Source organism: Akebia trifoliata, chromosome 15 (genome assembly GCF_017979445.1).
Source record: "Akebia trifoliata isolate Shusen 1 chromosome 15, ASM1797944v1, whole genome shotgun sequence".
NCBI classification, from domain to species: Eukaryota; Viridiplantae; Streptophyta; class Magnoliopsida; order Ranunculales; family Lardizabalaceae; genus Akebia; species Akebia trifoliata.
This window is the reverse complement of record NC_141389.1, coordinates 19,003,759-19,021,481: the sequence shown is the minus strand read 5'-3', so window position 1 is coordinate 19,021,481 and position 17,723 is coordinate 19,003,759. Positions and strand designations below refer to the sequence as shown.

The window sequence follows — 17,723 nt, the reverse complement described above, 5'->3', positions numbered from 1 at the left end:
TATTTTTAGGTCATTTTCATTAATCCATAAAAAAAGACCGAGGTCAAGGGGTATCTCACCAATTTTTCAAAAGCGGAGGTTTCTCCAAAATTTTAAAATTATATTCCGTACTTAGCACGGGCTTATAAAAAAAAATTTACATCCCCGTGGTGACAAGACCAGAAAATCATTGAAGGTATAAAAGACTACGTGGTACAATCAAATGAGGACACGACAGCGTGCACGCACAATGGCCTCTCAAAAGCCTTAAAGACCAGAAAAGGTAGCAGACCTTCCAGAAACTTCTGGGGAACTCCTGGCTAGTAATTGCTGAGACGTCTATCGGTCCTAAGTACGCCACGTGGATAGAATGTTCCACATGGCAATCCCACGTGGAGCTTTCATTTGTTTGAAATTGATATGATTCTGTTTAAAGTGAAAGACAATTTAGGGCACTTTCTTGCTGGAGTAGAACAGTTTAGTAGAAAATTAGACTAAAAAAAGTTCCATAAAAAACCTTACAGAAAGTAACAGAGAGACTTTCTTCTTCTACTCTGAAACCGCCATGACTGGCGATGGTGGAGGTGATGGAGTTCTGAAAATGGAGGAAATAAAAGAGGATTTGGTGTTCATGTGGGGTTACCTCCCTGGAGCTTCACCACAGAGGTCGCCGCTGCTTTCTCCGGTGCCTGTCCAGTTGCCGGAATCAGTCGGAGTTGGAGATTCATGGAAAGATGTGTGTGGTGGTGGATGTGGATTTGCTACAGCGATTTCTGGTGATTTCTTCGATTTTAGGTTCTTCTGTTCTTTTTCGTGTTGTTTTAATTTTTTATTTTTTAGATTTCAGAATTGAAAATGGTGTTTATTTGAGCTATTGGAGCCCAATCAAGTTTTGCCATTGCTTTTTGGAAAAATTTCACTTTTTTTTTTTTACTTTTTCCAATCTTTGTGTTGTCTGGTTTAAGAGGATGGTTTTGCTTAGTGTCGATTGATGTTTGATTTATTTCTTGAAGTGAAAATGGTTATTTTTAGTAACTTTTTTTTTAATTTTATAATCTTTGTTTATTTATTTTGGTCTTTCAGAGAAGGATGTGTTTAGATTTTAAAGCTCCTTCCTTTGAGTACTTCGGGAGTGTTCAAGTTTTGCAGGATCTTAGTATTGAACTTCCATTTTTTTTTTTTTTTTGGTTTGTTTGGTAATTAATTGGGTTTCTTCTTCATCAAGTCTTCTGGATCTCTGCGTTTAGATTTTAAAGCTCTCTCCCTTTGAGTTATTTAAGAGTGTTCAAGTTTTATAGGATGGTAATATTAATTACTTCACAAAATTCAAGTTCTCTTCCTTTTAATGGTTTATGTACCAGTATTTTTTTTTTCTTCTAATTAGTAGATTTCTTTCTTTCAAAATTTTTTTTGGGGGTTATTGTTTGGTAATTAATTGGGTTTCTTCTTAATCAAATGTTTTGGGTCACAGAATTGTTTAAAAACTCATAGTCTTCTTGCTTGATCAGGTTCGGGAAAACTTATTACATGGGGTTCAACGGACGATATGGGCCAAAGCTACGTGACTTCGGGGAAGCATGGGGTAGTGTGGTGCTTAATGATCTTCCAATTAACTGAGTTTCTTCTTTGAATGAATCTCATATAACCCTTTGTTTAATTTATGAAGGAAACTCCAGAACCATTCCCTCTTCCAACTGAAGCTTCAATAGTGAAAGCCGCAGCAGGTTGGGCACATTGTGTTTCAGTTACAGGTAATCATAGTGACAAATTTGGGATTTGAGAAATTCGGCAAGGGAAAAGATCTGAAAAATCGGCAATCAGGAAAACATAAAAATATACTATTAGTTAACGAAATATTAAATAAAATTACAAAATTTCATACTAAAATATAATATAAATAATTTATTTTCAAAGCTTTGTGAATAAGTTTAAAATCTCAGATTGAAAGAATAGATAATTAATCGCGACTTTTTAAAAAAAAATTGGAGAATTTTATCTCTATGCAGGTAATACTACATTTGTAAAATCTTTAATGGCTTTTAAAATTTCTATCTTGTTAGTTACTTTCTATTTTTTTTTATGAGTAAGCTAGACTTGAATCCACGACCTCAAAGTTGCTTTGTAATGTGTCAAACCAACTGAGCTATGGGTCTAAGCCTCAAAAATTTATTGTTGATCTTAACTTTCAGTTAAGGTATTACAAGATAAATTATTATATTTATGAGTAAGTTTCAATTTTCTCTAATAATTATATATATTTTTTAAATGTTATATATCTGAATGGGTATTTGATGGGTATTGGGTATTTGTAGAGTATGTCTTGTTAATAACTTGCTTGAGCAATGAAGTAAGACATTTCATTCTTAAAACGCAGACATGGGAGAAGTGTACACATGGGGTTGGAAAGAGTGTGTTCCCACTGGGAAGGTGATTGGAGATCAATCTGCAGTGGGGGGCATGGAAAAGGATCTACTTGAAAGGCAGAGTTCGTTGTTGTCTGAACAAGGTGATTTTAATGAACACCTATCTGTCAGGGGAAATAAACAAAGCCCGCTCTTTATTTGTTGCGTACTAATGAAATGAAAAGTATCTCCATTACAGTGAGCCCTAAGTCTCAGGTGTCAAAATCAACTAGTGGAGCAGTATCTGGTGGAGAAGAGAGTACGAAGCGAAGAAGAATATCATCAGCTAAGCAAGCAGCTGAAAGCTCATCTTCTGGTGATGAAATTCTCTCAGCGTTTCCATGTCTAGTAACGTTGAATCCTGGGGTGAGAATTGCCACTGTTGCAGCCGGTGGACGCCATACATTAGCATTATCAGGTGAATCCAAACATGTGCTTTTGTTTGCTTTATAGTTGCGGCTTTGTTCTATTGCTGGCTTATGAAAAGTGAAGCTATGGAAGGCTGTCTTGTTGTACAATAATCTGATGCATTCTATGTTTCTCCAAAGTTTCAGATATAGGTCAGGTTTGGGGTTGGGGCTATGGAGGTGAAGGGCAGCTAGGTTTGGGTTCTCGGGTCCGTATGGTATCATCTCCTCATCCTATACCTTGCATTGAGCCAGCTATCTATGGGAAAGAGAGATCTTCAGCAGTTCCTGGAGGAAGCATGGCTTCGGAGGGGCAGGTTTATAAAGCTCTTGGGAGTTATGTGAGGGGCATCGCCTGTGGAGGTCGGCACAGTGCAGTAATAACAGGTTTGCGTTTGGTGGTTTTATTGTTTTACTGGTTATCATGTGTTCTATATCTGCCTTTAGGCCTGTAAGGAGGCTTAGAAATAAAATTTCCTTTAAAAACAGTCCAACAAGGACTCCATTGACAATTGTTTATTTGCTGAAGGTTGATAATATGTATTTTTTCCCATGTTCTGTTGTACACCAACAGATGCTGGAGCATTGCTTACTTTTGGTTGGGGAATTTATGGACAGGTTAGGTTCTTTATACTAAGCTTTTGTACTGAAGCATTCTTTTGCATGAGTTGTTTATGGCATCCATTCTAGGTGCTGAAAGCTAGTCTGGTTTGAATTATTTCCTTGATTTGGAGTTTCTATTTGCATTGTTTTTTCTCATATTGCTTAGTTTTACTTGTGTATTTCCCCATTTATGATAGATAATGGTGGAGTTTAGTGCAACAGCACACCATTATTTGTATCATTAAGATAGAGTGAAGTCCAGGAGATAGTTGGTCAATAAAGCATTATTACTGGAGGATTATCTTTTGAATAGTGTGGAATGTAAATGGTTTTTTCTTAGTCTGTACTTGGTGGTGTATCTATGTTGTTTTCAATGTGATGGTAGGATCTTCATGGTGGGAGGGATACTAGGAGGCCAAAACTGGGCGAGAAAGGAATAGAGAATAGTGTTGTGACCATCTACAAGATTTAACTTTGTAGGGAGCCGCCATCAGTGGCTGACCACGTAATCTATGTTGGACCTGTTCAATTAAAAGATAGAGTACACGAATTCTTCAATCAGGTTGCATATAAACCGAAGGAAAATGTTTATCACAAGAAAGGCATTTTAGTTACTCATGTGTAGATGCACCAGTGAAAACAATCGGCAATCAAATGGAAGCCACATCTACTTTTGTGCAGAAAGGAATCGTCGTGTCTTCGAAGTAAAGGAGTTTTCTGTGGATTCTATAATTGTGTCTGTAAAATGGTTTTTTTTTTTGTGGTGTAAGGTCTTTGACGAGTTCAAAGGAGTTTTCTTTGAGGATTTTATGGGCAGGTGGGATTGGATTTGTTATTTGTCGATGAGTAGCCTGGGGTTCTTGTTTGGGTGCCCTTGTATATTGTTGTTAGTCGCCTCGACCACTCTTAATACAATTTGCATTTACCTATAAAAAAGAATCTTACGATATCCCTAATTAATAGTCTTTCTTTGAATCTTTGTGACAATATAACATTGGGTCCTTACCTGTAAATTTAGTAGCAATTCATGGGAGATGTATTTAGAGGTGGGCCGTTTGAGATCACTAATGTGCAATTAAATGAAGATACATTAGCATAAAAGGTGTGGATTTTTTCTTCACTTGATGGGTCGGCATTAGGGGTGCACATGGTTTGGATTGGTTGGGATTTTGGCAAAATTGGAGCTGAACCAAACATGATCGGTTCTATAAATTTGGAACCGAACCAATCCAATTACCCTATAGAATTGAACCAATTCAAACCAACCTTGGTTCGGATTGGTTTGGATCGGTTCTCATACTTATTATTTTCAATAGTAAAATTGAAAGAGTTAAAACTTAAAACTAGGCAAAATAAATATTAAACAAAGCATCACGCATAACACATAACACATTAAAAATAAAAATCATGAAAAAATTAGAAAATAAATATCATTTAATACTTACCTTGTAAGGAATGATTGAAGATCAAAGTCATTTTTAAAACCAAATGTTGCTTGTTTAAAGTTGAAACCATATGTTGCATGTTGCTTTGTAATTAAAAGTAAGAGGGCACATTTTTTATGAGTTTTTGTTAGAAAGAAAAAACAAAGGAGATGAAGTTGAAGACTTTAATGAGTTACCTCTAACACACTAACATAGTTGATAGATAGAGAGAGAGAGAGATGGGTTACCTCTTCGTTTTCCGACGAGGTGGTGAGTGACGAGGTGAGTGAGGGAGACGAACGACGGCTATGTTTTCTTCAAACTTGAAAAAGAGAGAAATAGAGAATAGAAGAATGAAACTAAGAAAGGATTTTATTTTTAAATAAATAAATATATATATTATAATAGATATAAAAATTGGTTCGGTTCTCGGATTGGTTCGTTTTATTATACCCCTAATCCAGAACCGAACCAAATCAATCGGATTTTCTTTTTTTACAATCCGCACCCGAACCAACCCATGCTCATCCGAATCAATCCAATCCAAAAGGCTCGGATTGGTTCGGTTCTCAGATTTACCCAATCCAATGAGCACCCCTAGTTGGCATAACTTGCTCAGGACATCTACAAATAATTATAATAATAAATAAATAAATAAATAAATAAATAAATAAATAATAATGCTTGCTAATGAAGTCTATCATTAAGTTTACAAGTACTCGAATGAGTAAAGTTGATAAGACAAGTTCCATGTGCCAAAGATTATTTGGACCTTTGGCTGCGTGAAGAGTAAAAAATTGTAGGATGCCCTGTTGCAAATGAGTTTTGAGTCCCTCTACAAAGTACTGAGCATGGGAGTTTAAGTGGAAGCAACACTGTAGAAGATTCTTGTAACCAAATATGGAATATTAGTCAATTCCTTTGCTACATATATAGAAAACATTGAAAAATGGGTGAATCAGGGTAATTGTGTAAAAATAGTTGTCAGTTTTAGATGTCCCCCGAACATGTCCCTACATATACTGTTATAGTAAAGGTCCCCCGAACAATATATATATATATATATGTTCAGGGGACATCTAAAACTGACAATATATATATATATGTTCGGGGTACATCTAAAACTGACAACTATTTTTACACAATTACCTTGATTTCATCCATTTTTCAATGTTTTCTACAACACTGCCAGATCCTGTTGGATCTTATTAAATGGATGGCATCCAAGAGATGTGAAAATAGTTGTCACTTATAGATGTCCACCGAATGCGACCCATACATATATACATACATACATACATATTACCATTGTGTACATTGGAGAAGTGATTTATGATGAAAATGGTATGAAAGAATGACCCAGATGGATCAAAAGAACTCTTAAGGTGAAGCATTGATTATTGGACTTTCACTTACAATATTTAGTGATGGGGGGTTGGGGTTATGGCAGGATATTGTAAGTTAACTGGTGGAAAACCCAATGCAACAATAGACAAAAAGTGAAAATGAATCATAGGGAGGGAGATTACGAGATTCTTATTTTGACTTCTATATGTTAGGGATACAAAATATTCCTAAAATTTGTTGAAAAACAAAGTAGTAAAGTTCTTAGAAGACAAGAAAAAAATACGGTGTAATAGGAAAAGAGAATTTGCATTCTAATATGATCTTTGTATCTTGCATAAATATCATCTTTAATCAATACGGCATTCCAAGAAAGTGTCTAAGTATCCTAGAACAAAATTATATCTAAGAAACAACATCCTAGATCCAATGCCCATAACATTGGACTAAAGAGTCCAACATCTATTGAACAAAAATGATGAGTACAACTTTGTTTAATTTACACGAACATGACAATGCTTGGAGATTATGGCCTTCCAGTAGGAGCATGGTTTATTATTATAAAAGTGCCTAATTTATTACACCTAAGAAATATAGGTATCAGTGAACTAAAAATGTTGGGAAGGGCAAAGGTTATGGTATGATACACTATGACGTATGAAACTAAATTGTGTTCTTAGATAAACTACAAATACGTTTAACAAGAAGACTTGATCTCTTTTGTTCTGTAATTGAGTGAAGTTAGCTGAATAAAAGGTGAGAATAAACAAAGATTATGTAATATCATACACAAGGTTAACTTCACAATGCCACTTCATACAAGTGCCACACTTTTGTTTGTGGACATGATCACACAAAACAATGAAGTACATACATGAAAATTCGATTAATGCATGAAGAACTACATACAGTGATGTAATGCACCTATAAATAACATTGGACGGAGGCTAGATGTGTGATACCTCTTATGATGACTGATTGTGACATATTTCGAATGTTTTTTTTTACTTTGGCTAGAAAAGAGAATGTTCTTTCTCTTAAAATGTACTCACATTTCCAAAGTACTTAAGCACTAATCTTATAGTAATGGAAGTCTTGACTTTCTATAAAATTGAATAGAGGACATGATTTGTTCAGCTGGCCCCAGCTTTTTGGGATAAGGACTTTCATGTTGATGATAGCAATGTGTAATATATTATTTCAAAAAAAACAAATACCATTTTACCTGATCATCAGTGTTGATTACAACACTAGTGGGATTTGGGCATGCTCTGAAAAGTATCATTAGCTATTGTTTTGTTCATACTCTTTTATGTATCCTCCTCACTGTTAAGAATTCAACATGAGTTACACTTAATAATCAATCTGTTCTCAAAGAAAAAGTCAAATATGAGTGATTTATGGAAAACCCAAAGCTCTGAAAGCATGGTCTGATAGCTACTTGGTACAATCAATAACGAATATTATGTCTCATAAGCTATAAATTTGAAGGATCACAAAAGTATCATTTCAAAATTGTGTGTTTATGGAAGTGGCGTTCTAGTAGGACTGACACTCATTAATTGTTGTATGAATACTCCTTAGTCCTTACAATGTAGTGTCTGTGTTTAATCTAGTTAAATGATGTTGAATTCTGTCCACGAATGATATACTGGTTTCAATAGAGCTAGCTAATTGAGTTAACTTTTAGAGAAGTCCATTTTTTGATGCCTACACACATTCTTACTTATTTCTGAAGACTTTTTTTCTTTATTTATATTACTTTTTTAGAATTTAAATTGGAGTACTTTGAAAGATGCAGTAGTCACAAGCATGGTTTTATATTACTTCCAATGGCGTGCTTCCAACGTTCTGTTATCTGCACTTCCCAACTATATCCTTAGATTGTCTCATGCTCTATCAAAATATTAACCATCTCCAGGATCAATATGTAGGAATTGTAGGTAAAAGGTGTAGAAAAAAAAGCAGAATAATATGTTCAAGATGAGGTCACTATACCAGAGTCAGAGAACACTTGCCTTTTTTCCTTTTTTTTTCCGTTACATTTTCTCCCTTATCCTTCTTTTAGTCGTAGCATGTTCTCTTACCTCACATAAAGATTTACAGAGTTGTATCCTTAACACATTTTCTTTTTGTGCAGTGTGGTCAAGGAAGTACAGATGATGAGCTGAGCCCAGCTTGTGTGTCATCTCTGTTGGGTATTCAGATACAAGGAGTTGCTGCTGGACTGTGGCATACAGTTTGCATTTCGGCAGAAGGTGACGTGTATGCATTTGGTGGAAATCAGTTTGGGCAGCTTGGAACTGGTTCCGATCAAGCTGAGGTACATTCTATGACCATCCCCAATTTGTGCACTGCTGTATTTTATTTGATCCATGGGAAAAATAAAAAATCATATGTGCACATGTAAGGTGCCCATTGGGCAGTTGCAAAGAGAGTCCTGACATAGTGGGACACATCACACATACATGGATATCTAATCCGCATATTCACCAACCGTTTCACTTGTTTAGTCATCTTTGATTCTCTCTTCCTGGATCGGTTATTTTTAGTGGAAGCTGGTCAGAAAGTTTTTAGCTTTTCTTGAACTGCTTGTTTCAGATTCTTCCTAGGCTCTTGGAAGCCCCAAGTATGGAAAATAAGCACGCAAAAACTGTTTCTTGTGGTGCTCGTCACAGTGCTGTAATCACCGGTATGCCTTCAAACTATTTAACTGATGGATTATCCTCTTTTAACCTTGTGATTACATGCCTAAGCACTGGTCATTTAGGATTCCTGAGGCCGCAGTCCGTGGTTCGCCACTCTTGAACGAACCCGGTTCATAGAGGTAGTTTGTGGTGGATATTTAAGTCATTTATGTTAATCTCATAGAATAAGACTCAAGTCAAGGGTGCATATAGTCAGTTTAAAAACAAAGGGGTATCTCTAATATTGACCAAATCACGGGGGCATCTCTAAAATTAACCAAAATAAGGGGGTTTGTTGGGTTCGCTGTTTTTAGACATACCCACTACGAACTGAACCTTGAACTCATTCGGTTTGTACCAGTTCACGGTTCGCTACTATACTAGCGAACTCAGTAACATAGGTTTGAATTGCACCCTTCAGATGCAGATTGAAATTCTATGTTATGCTGGCTGTCTGGGATCGATTGTTTTAGAGAACTGGTTGAGTTTGATTGTGCCATTGCAAACACCTTGTGCTATATCATAATTTTGTTACCCCCTGGAACAAAGGTCCATTAGCTTGGGAGAGTTGGAAGTCCAGACACAACAGTAGATTGTTAGGAGTTAACTTTATGTTGGTAAAACATCTGATTTTTCCTTCTCTCTTTAATCTTTGCAGAAGACAGGAATGTATTCTGCTGGGGATGGAACAAGTATGGCCAGGTATGACTTTCATCATCCATATCTTCGATGAATTTATTAAATTCCACATTTAAATACTAAATTTGGTTTTCTGGCTACATGGCACAGCTTGGCTTGGGTGATGTGATTGACCGCAACATTCCTTCACAAGTCCCCATTGAAGGTTGCCTCCCTAAAAATGTAGCTTGTGGCTGGTGGCATACACTACTATTGGCGGAATCTCCTACTTGAGTCTGTTTAGAAGGTATGGGTTCGCTCCACAGTTTTGTTAGGATAGCTTTTCACGCTTGATTGATACACAATGTTTATGGTTTATGTATATGAATATACATGTTCACTGTATACGCATAACGCATATACATATATGCATGTATCCATTCTTTCTTGGTCAAGGTAGACCATGATTATCCCATCTTTATTACTGTCGCAAAGCGAGGATAATTGCATCTGAGATGTACAACAACAAAAAAAAAGAAAAGAAAAAACATTGTATATTATATTTATTTTATTTGTTGGAATCCAGATAGTTCCCTTGTAATTTATGATGCCCAGAAATTGTAAGCAAATGGACATCAGAGTATGCAGGTGGGTTCTATTATCTTTTATACACAGTATGTGAAGATCTACGATCACCACGGGTTGACATCCTTATAAGAATTACAAGAGAAGGCTGCATTAGGTGCCCGGCCATATCTGCTCTCTGGAAACCTGTTTAAGCATTAATTCAACCTTAACGTAGTCCAGACACTTCAAAATGGTTTGGGGGATTTGGGTATCATACCTTCGTAAGACAATTTTCAACTGTAAGTGCACATGCCCATCCTTTGTTTGATCAGTGTTACATCAGGCGTTAATGATCATAGTTGTACTCTAATCACCTCAATGAAGCTCGTCTCTCTTAGTGAACTCAGCTAGAGGAACACGAATGAAGAAATAATGGCTCTCCCTAACTGTTAAGCCCAATGTCGTGTGTTGGATTCAATTGGATAAACCTGTCAAGGTCGGTGTATATAAAGTGCATTGCTTGGGTGAACACACTCGCTACCTACTGTAGTTAGACTTCTAACAAACATTTCTCTACCTTGTGGAAGTGGGACTAACAACCAAGCACCACTACTAGATCAGCACTGTACCTGTTATCACGTCTGAAATAGTTTTTTCAAATACATCTCAAGAAGGTGAGCTTGAAAGAGAAGAAGATGTTGGCATAAATTCAAGACCTCTTATTCTATTTATAGATCTCTGATAAGAGTGGAAAACTTATTCCTTCCCAAAGCCCCTTTGGGTATAAAATTATCGTTTGGTGGTGATTTGGCTTTTCCTTTCTCGCAGAAGTCTAGAAGTTGAAAATGTGCTAGATGCAGAAGTTGCTCAGACCAGTTTCTTCTTTTCAGCATTGGTAGGAATTTGGTGGAATTTAAAGTTATGACCCTACTTGCTATGCCTGCACATCATTGTAAAATGTCGTAATTGCAGAATTTGAGACTTTGCTGTTTGTGAATGCTAGATCACATTATTGTAAGAGCCTTATACTTGGTTATTCATGAATGGACATACCTTTGACTATTCATGAAGATACACATCTATTTATTAAAATGTCCTCATGTAGAGACACTTAAGAATCCCTTCAATCTCTATTTATGATTGGTAAGTAGGCCAAACCATTGAAGTTTTCAAGAGTTTAATTAAGTGTTTTTTTTTTTTTTCTTCAAACTATTTAGTCAGAAATAACACATCCTTTCTTTCATAGGGAGAATTCTCAAGATTGCTGATTGAAAAGAGCAGCATTAAGTCAATAATATTTAGGGTAGCAGTCCTAATTAGGAGATTGGGATTAGCCCATAGGAGAATCTTTTTCAATTAATTATAGACTGGGCAAGGTGACCTTAGAATTGAATCGAATGCCCAAAGGTGATAAATTTTAATCGAATAAAATAAGTCAATCTGTTAGCCTTGCAGAGTGATTACTTTTTCACCCTTTTGAGTAAACAATAAATATACCAAAGTTTCATTCAAAGGAGGAGTTGAGGTGATATTAATTGTATATCATTGTAGAATCCATATATTCTATGTCAAGGAATAATTCAAAGCACTAATTGGAGCATTTTTCCTTTACAGTACCTGGTCCCATTTCATTTGCACTTACGCATCTAACGTCCCGGTCCTTACTAGATCAAAAAATTTAAAATGGTTCGGGCAGGTATAGTTCAAAATGGGTTTTGGATCTCTATTTTTGGTTGAAAGAACTGTTTATCTTACTGTGGACAACTCAGAGAAGGAGAATGTTATGCATGCCTTGGAGAGATTGAATAGACCCACTCCTATGTTTCTGAGCATGTTGGATGCAAAAAACATCAAGACTACCCTCCCACCTATTGATAGCGTGTTGGAGTATCTTAATCTTACAGAGCATCATTTTAGATTGATCGACAAATCGTTGGCAGAAACGTTGGTGGAAGCGTTGACTACTATGAAATATGTTGGGTCTCAAGGAGAATAGGAGTATATCCTCAACATGACTTACAAGTTGCAAAATTAAGGGTATTGGGGATGAATGTTGATGACTCCTTATTCAGTTTGTTCTCAACTCCCTTCATCTCATGTTGGTCTTTTCAAGATCCATTATAACACTAATAAAGAAAGGCGGGGCTTGAATGAGTTGACCAATATGTCTGTTCAGGGGAAGTGAGATTGAGGCAGGAAGGGCGTCATTCATCATTTACTGTGACTTGGGGAGCTGGAAAGAAAAGAGGAAAATCAGGAAACTAGAATAAATGTTCACCAAAGAAAGGCAATGTACCTAAAAATGCTGATCAGGTGACGGATGACGACAGTGTCAAGTGCTACTTTTGTGGAAGAATCGGACATATAAAAAAAGATTATCTAAAGTGAAAGGCTTGGTTTGAAAAGAGAGGTGAGTTTCTTTCTTTTGTATGTTATGAATCAAACCTAGCTGAAGTTCCTTCCAATGCTTAGTGGATAAATTTTGGGGCCACTACTCATGTTACGAATTCAATGAAGGGATTTTTTTTCAAGTAGGAAGTAAAAGGTCCATTTTTCTAGGGAATTGTCTTGGAGTGGAAGTGGTGGCAGTTGGAATTTATTGCTTGATTTTGAAGACCGGTTATCAAATAGACCTTACTAATACCTTAATTGTTCCTTCCAATTCTAGAAATTTAGTTTCATTATTTAGATTTGATGGAAGTGGTTGCGGTTGGAACCCATAGCTTGATTTTAGAGACTAGTCATTAGATAGACCTTACTAATAATACCTTATTGTGCCTTCCCTTTCCAAAAATTTAATTTCATTATCTAGACTTGATGGTATTGATTTTTCGTTTACTTTTGAACATGAGATTTTGAGTTTATGTATGGATTCTATTATGGTTGGTTGTGGTATTTTGTGTGATGGTTTGTACAAAATTAATCTAGACCATGAATTCGCCCAATCCTTAGTAACCTTACATTTGAATGTTGGATTTGAACATGACTTATTAAATGAAATTTCCTCAATCTTATGACATAGAATGCTAATACACATTTCCAAGGAAAGGATGATGAGATTTGATAAGATACTTGAAATTTCATAACCTAGACTTCACAAATTTCTCAGTGTGTGGATTACATTAAACGAAAGCAGATCGAACGCACCAAGAAAGGTGTCGCTAGAAATAATGGACTTCTTGGGATAATTCACAATGATGTTTGTGGACCCTTCACCATTACATGTTTTAATTGTGAGCTATAATTCATTACATTTATCGATGATTTCTCTGGTTATGATTATATTTATCTTTTGTGTGATTAGTCTCAATCGATAGACATTCTAGAGGTATTTATTACTGAGGTTCAAAGACAATTAGATATAATGGTTAAAATAGTGAGATCAAATAGAGTAGTGAGTTTTATGTTAGGTATGATGAATCGTGCCAAAATCTTGGCTCATTTTTCAAATTCCTAGAAAAATGAGATATTCATGCGTAATACATGATGCTTGGTTCGCCTTAGTAGAATGGTGGCGTAATCATACTCTTATGGACATTTTAGGAGTACAAGTGTCAATGGGTCGGTTCCTAAGAAAATTAAAACCATAACCATTATATTTTTTTGATTTTCATTCTTGTCGGTTCTGGTCTGATTCTTAAATAAGTGAAATTGGAACATCCACAAATCACGGGTACCCATTGATCCCGATTTTCAAGAATCAAATGGTAATTTTTTTTTCTCCAAAATCATAATAAAAGAAAATTTCCTTCTAAAAAATAACATATTATCTACAAAGTATCAACTTAATAATTTGTTCCACAAAAATACGATTTAAATGATTTTTTGTCAAAAATTAAAATTCATCTTATTTAAGTACTAAACTATAAGAAGAGATGATCCATTTTAAACTCCAATATTTAGTTTATATGAAAAATTGATGAATTTTATATAATATATGTTAATTTTAAAATATAGAATAACTTTAAGTCATATATAATGTAAAAAATAAATTGGTGTCGAGTAGGTTCTGGTTCCTTTCAGTTCGATTCCATATTAGACCAGACTCTAATCGGTTCCAATAACAAGGGAACCAGAACCAGGATTTTAGGTTTCGGGTAAATGTGTTCCAATTAAGGCCTTAATTTAGGAGTATGTTGAGTTATTTCATTGTACATGTGTCATTGTAAGGTGAAGCCTTAAAAACCGCAATTTATATCGTAAATCCGGTTCTTAGTAAGGTAGTTCCTACAATTATCTTCGAGTTATGATCTCATAGGAAACTTAGTTTAAGACACACATTTGTGGTTATCCAACGGAGGTAGAATCTATTACCTAGAAGAAAAGAAATTGAAACTTGAGAATAATTTCTGGATTTTTCATTGGTATCTAAAAAAGTCCAAAGTGTACAAGTTTTATTCCCCTAACCATAATACGAGGTTTGTAGAGATTAAAAATGCTAGATTCCTAAAGAATGACAAAATTGGTGGGAGCAAAGAACCAAGAAAAATAACTCTTAAAGAAGCGAGAATGGATATCCCACTAACTATTCCTCTTCGAGAAATTGTTGTTCCTCAAGTTGTCACATGACCTAAGTAGAATTGTTAACAAATAAATGAAAGTGGTTCACCGCTTCATGAGGACGTCATTGATGAAATTGTAAAACTATCACAAACGACAGTTCTTTGGAGATCTTAGAGCAAAAGAAGACCTGTCATTTTAGATGATTATGTGGTGTATCTACGTTAAATTGACTTTGACTTTAGGATAAGAAAAAATCTGATTACGTTTTCACAAGCCATGGAAAACAATGATTTTGCTAAATAGCTTGATGACATGAAAGAAAATTTGAAATCAATGGACCGAAATGGGGTTTAAGCTCTCGTCAAATTTCTTATAAATGTAAGAAAGTCAAGTGTAACTAGGTCTATAAGATTGAGCTTGGCTTGAAGGCAATGTTGAGCGATTTAAAGTCAAACCAATGGTCAAAGGTTTCACTCATAAAGAATGCATTGATTACAAGAAATTTTTTTTTTTTTTTTCGTTTAAAAAAAAGATTCCTTAAGAATCATCATGGCCTTAGTAACTCATTATGATCTTGAGTTACATCAGATAAATGTGAAACGAATTTTTTTAAATGAGGATTTGGATGAAGAAATATACATGAAACAACCTAAAGGGTTTGCGGGGAAATGAAGTGAGCATTTAGCTTGTAAACTTAGAAAATCTATATATAGATTTAAATATGAAACAACCTAAAGGGTTTGCGGGGAAATGAAGTGAGCATTTAGCTTGTAAACTTAGAAAATCTATATGTAGATTTAAATATGCTTTTAGGCAATGGTATATAAAATTTAATAATACCATCACTTCCTTTAGATTTAAGAAAAGTACTATTGACCAGTGTATATATTTGATGTCAGTAGGAGCAAGTTTATTATGTTGGTCTTATATGTAGATGATATTTCACTTCTTAGTCGTGATTTTTGATTATTACGTGAAATTAAGAAATATCTCACCAAGAATTTTAAGATGGTTGATATGGGTGAAACAATTTATGTTATAAGAGTTGAGATATTTAGGAATCGATCACAAGGCTTATTGGGACTATATCAAAAAGGTGTTATCAATAGTCTTGGAGAAATTGTTCAGTAGGGGACGCACCTGTCGTGAAATTAGATTAGTTCAACATTATGTAGTGTTCCAAGAATGATTTAGAAATGAAAGAAATTAAAGACTTCATATGCTTCAGCCGTAGGAAGCTTGATATATGTTTGAACTGTTATAGACCAAATATCAGTTTTGCAGTAGGGATGTTGGAAAGATACTAGAGAACTATAGGTATGGATCATTCGAACGTTGCAAAGAAGATATGAGTTATCTTCAGGGAACGAAGGACAACATGCTCACTTATAGGAGGTTAGACCTTTTGAATGTTATTTATTACTTAGACTCAAATTTCGCCAGATGCTCTGATAGTGTGAAGTCTACTTTAGGATTTATCTTTATACTAGCTTATAGAACTATTTTGTGAAAAAGCATGAAGCAATCCATTATTGCTTCATTCACAATGGAAGTCGAGTTTGTGGCATATTTTGAAGCCACAAGCCATACTTTTTTGTTATAGACTTCATCTCAACACTTAGTGTTGTTGACTCCATTACCAAGCCACTAAAGATATATTAAGACAAGTAACAATATTGCAATACTTTTCTTCTTTAAGAGTGACAAGTACTCAAGTGATTCAAAACACATGGAGGTTAAGTACTTGGTGGTAAGAGAAAGAGTCTAGAAACAAGTGTCAATTTGAGAATTTGAGCACTACTCTTATGATTGTTGACCCATTGACTAAGTGTTCATCATCAAAGACATATAAGGAACATGTTATTATGTTGAGTCTATTGAGGAAACTGTGATGTTATGGATACCTTGATTGAGTATTTATTTTAATTTACATTAGCATTGCACAAGAATATGGATTTTATTTCTACTTTATTCTTGTTTTCAATTAAATATGTACATATTATGTTTGGATGTATGATTAACAGGAATGCCTTGACAAAGTAAATTACAAGAGCTGCTTTGATTAGGCTTAAAACCTAAGTATGATCATTATTATTCCCTATGTTGGAATTGCATTAGGAAAGACTGATCGTGGTGTAATAATGGAAAGGTCATTATTATTCCCTATGTTGGAATTGCATTAGGAAAGACTGATTGTGGTGTAATAATGGAAAGGAGTATGACATTGATGACATATGACCGTCATGATTCACATAAATGATCTAACTTAATTACAATGTTATAATGTCTACTGTATTTGGATCACTAATTTCAAAAATTCATTGCATTATTTATCTTGAAAATTACACATTGCACACTTATGGATTTAGGGGCCAAGTAGGAGAATGTTAGATTTATGGTTCGTGTGTCCCAATGAATCCCACAATTTCTCATCATTTTAGAAACTTGGATAACCATCAATAAAAGGAAAGCCAATTATAAAAGGAATCTCAATCACATTCGAGTTGTGAAAAATGGAAATTCTCCTCAAGGGAATTAGAAGAAACCTTGATGAATCTTGAAACCTTCTACTAGAGAAACTTTAGGCTCTCTTGCTCTCATCTAGAGAAGGGGAACGACACTCCCTTAACAAACTCTAATAAATCGATTCTCAAGGATCTCATTATTCTTTACAGAATTATTATAGTTTTGGCCATGGAGATTATGGTTTTACCATCAATAATAGTAACCTAGCCATTCCATTAAGGAGAGAGAGAGAGAGAGAGAGAGAGAGAGAGAGAGAGAGAGGAAGAAGAAGAAGAAGAAGGGGAGTCTAGATCAAGTTATATTCTACAAGTTATTCTTAGTATTGTTGATTCAACTATTGATCTTCCATGGTGAAAGGTTCGCTTTAAATTTTTTGTAGTTTGTCGATTTTTTGATGTAATCTTTTGAGTTGGATTGGATGTAACAATCCTAAGAGAGATATCAGGGTTATTGTAGATGCAAAAAATTTGGACTACCTTGAGATTTGTGATGTTGGTTTGAGATCTGCACGTCTTGAACTCCTAGGTGTGTCTGCAATACAACATCTTCGACGTCCAAGTCAGATCAAATACATAAAGATGCAGAATAAAAGTGTCAGGTGAAAAAAGCATTTCTTGGGGTGTTTTTGCCCTTTTATTTATAGAGTTGAAACCTTAAGATCTC

The 17,723-nt window shown here is 35.0% G+C and overlaps 1 protein-coding gene across 10 annotated transcripts; it reads left to right on the top strand.

The window, feature by feature from the left end:
• Positions 1 to 424: 424 nt before the first annotated feature.
• LOC147384503 (ultraviolet-B receptor UVR8-like) lies at positions 425 to 11,093 on the top strand. Of its 10 annotated transcripts, none has more exons than XR_015172637.1 (13): positions 425 to 755; positions 1,488 to 1,561; positions 1,646 to 1,730; positions 2,354 to 2,485; positions 2,581 to 2,799; positions 2,930 to 3,175; positions 3,363 to 3,406; positions 8,300 to 8,482; positions 8,761 to 8,851; positions 9,505 to 9,548; positions 9,636 to 10,330; positions 10,430 to 10,527; positions 10,619 to 11,093. XR_015172637.1 is itself a non-coding variant. In XM_086425598.1 (12 exons), the coding sequence occupies exons 1-11, from the start codon at positions 545 to 547 to the stop codon at positions 9,756 to 9,758; spliced, it is 1,452 nt and encodes a 483-aa protein (XP_086281724.1). In that variant the 5' UTR covers positions 425 to 544; the 3' UTR covers positions 9,759 to 9,771; positions 10,860 to 11,093. The 10 variants fall into 10 exon arrangements, 5 of the variants coding, with proteins under 5 accessions (XP_086281724.1, XP_086281723.1, XP_086281725.1 ...); XR_015172636.1 differs by having other exon boundaries at positions 9,636 to 10,527; positions 10,619 to 10,705; positions 10,860 to 11,093; XR_015172634.1 differs by having other exon boundaries at positions 10,430 to 11,093.
• The last annotated feature ends 6,630 nt before the right edge of the window (positions 11,094 to 17,723 follow it).

What these genes read in the sequence shown, in the direction of transcription:
- LOC147384503 (XM_086425598.1), top strand. Translation starts at nt 545, where the DNA reads ATGACTGGCGATGGTGGAGGTGATGGAGTTCTGAAAATGGAGGAAATA. An exon ending in ACATTGTGTTTCAGTTACAG is followed by an intron (nt 1,731 to 2,353) that starts GTAATCATAGTG and finishes CTTAAAACGCAG; the next exon opens with ACATGGGAGAAGTGTACACA. An exon ending in CCATACATTAGCATTATCAG is followed by an intron (nt 2,800 to 2,929) that starts GTGAATCCAAAC and finishes GTTTCTCCAAAG; the next exon opens with TTTCAGATATAGGTCAGGTT.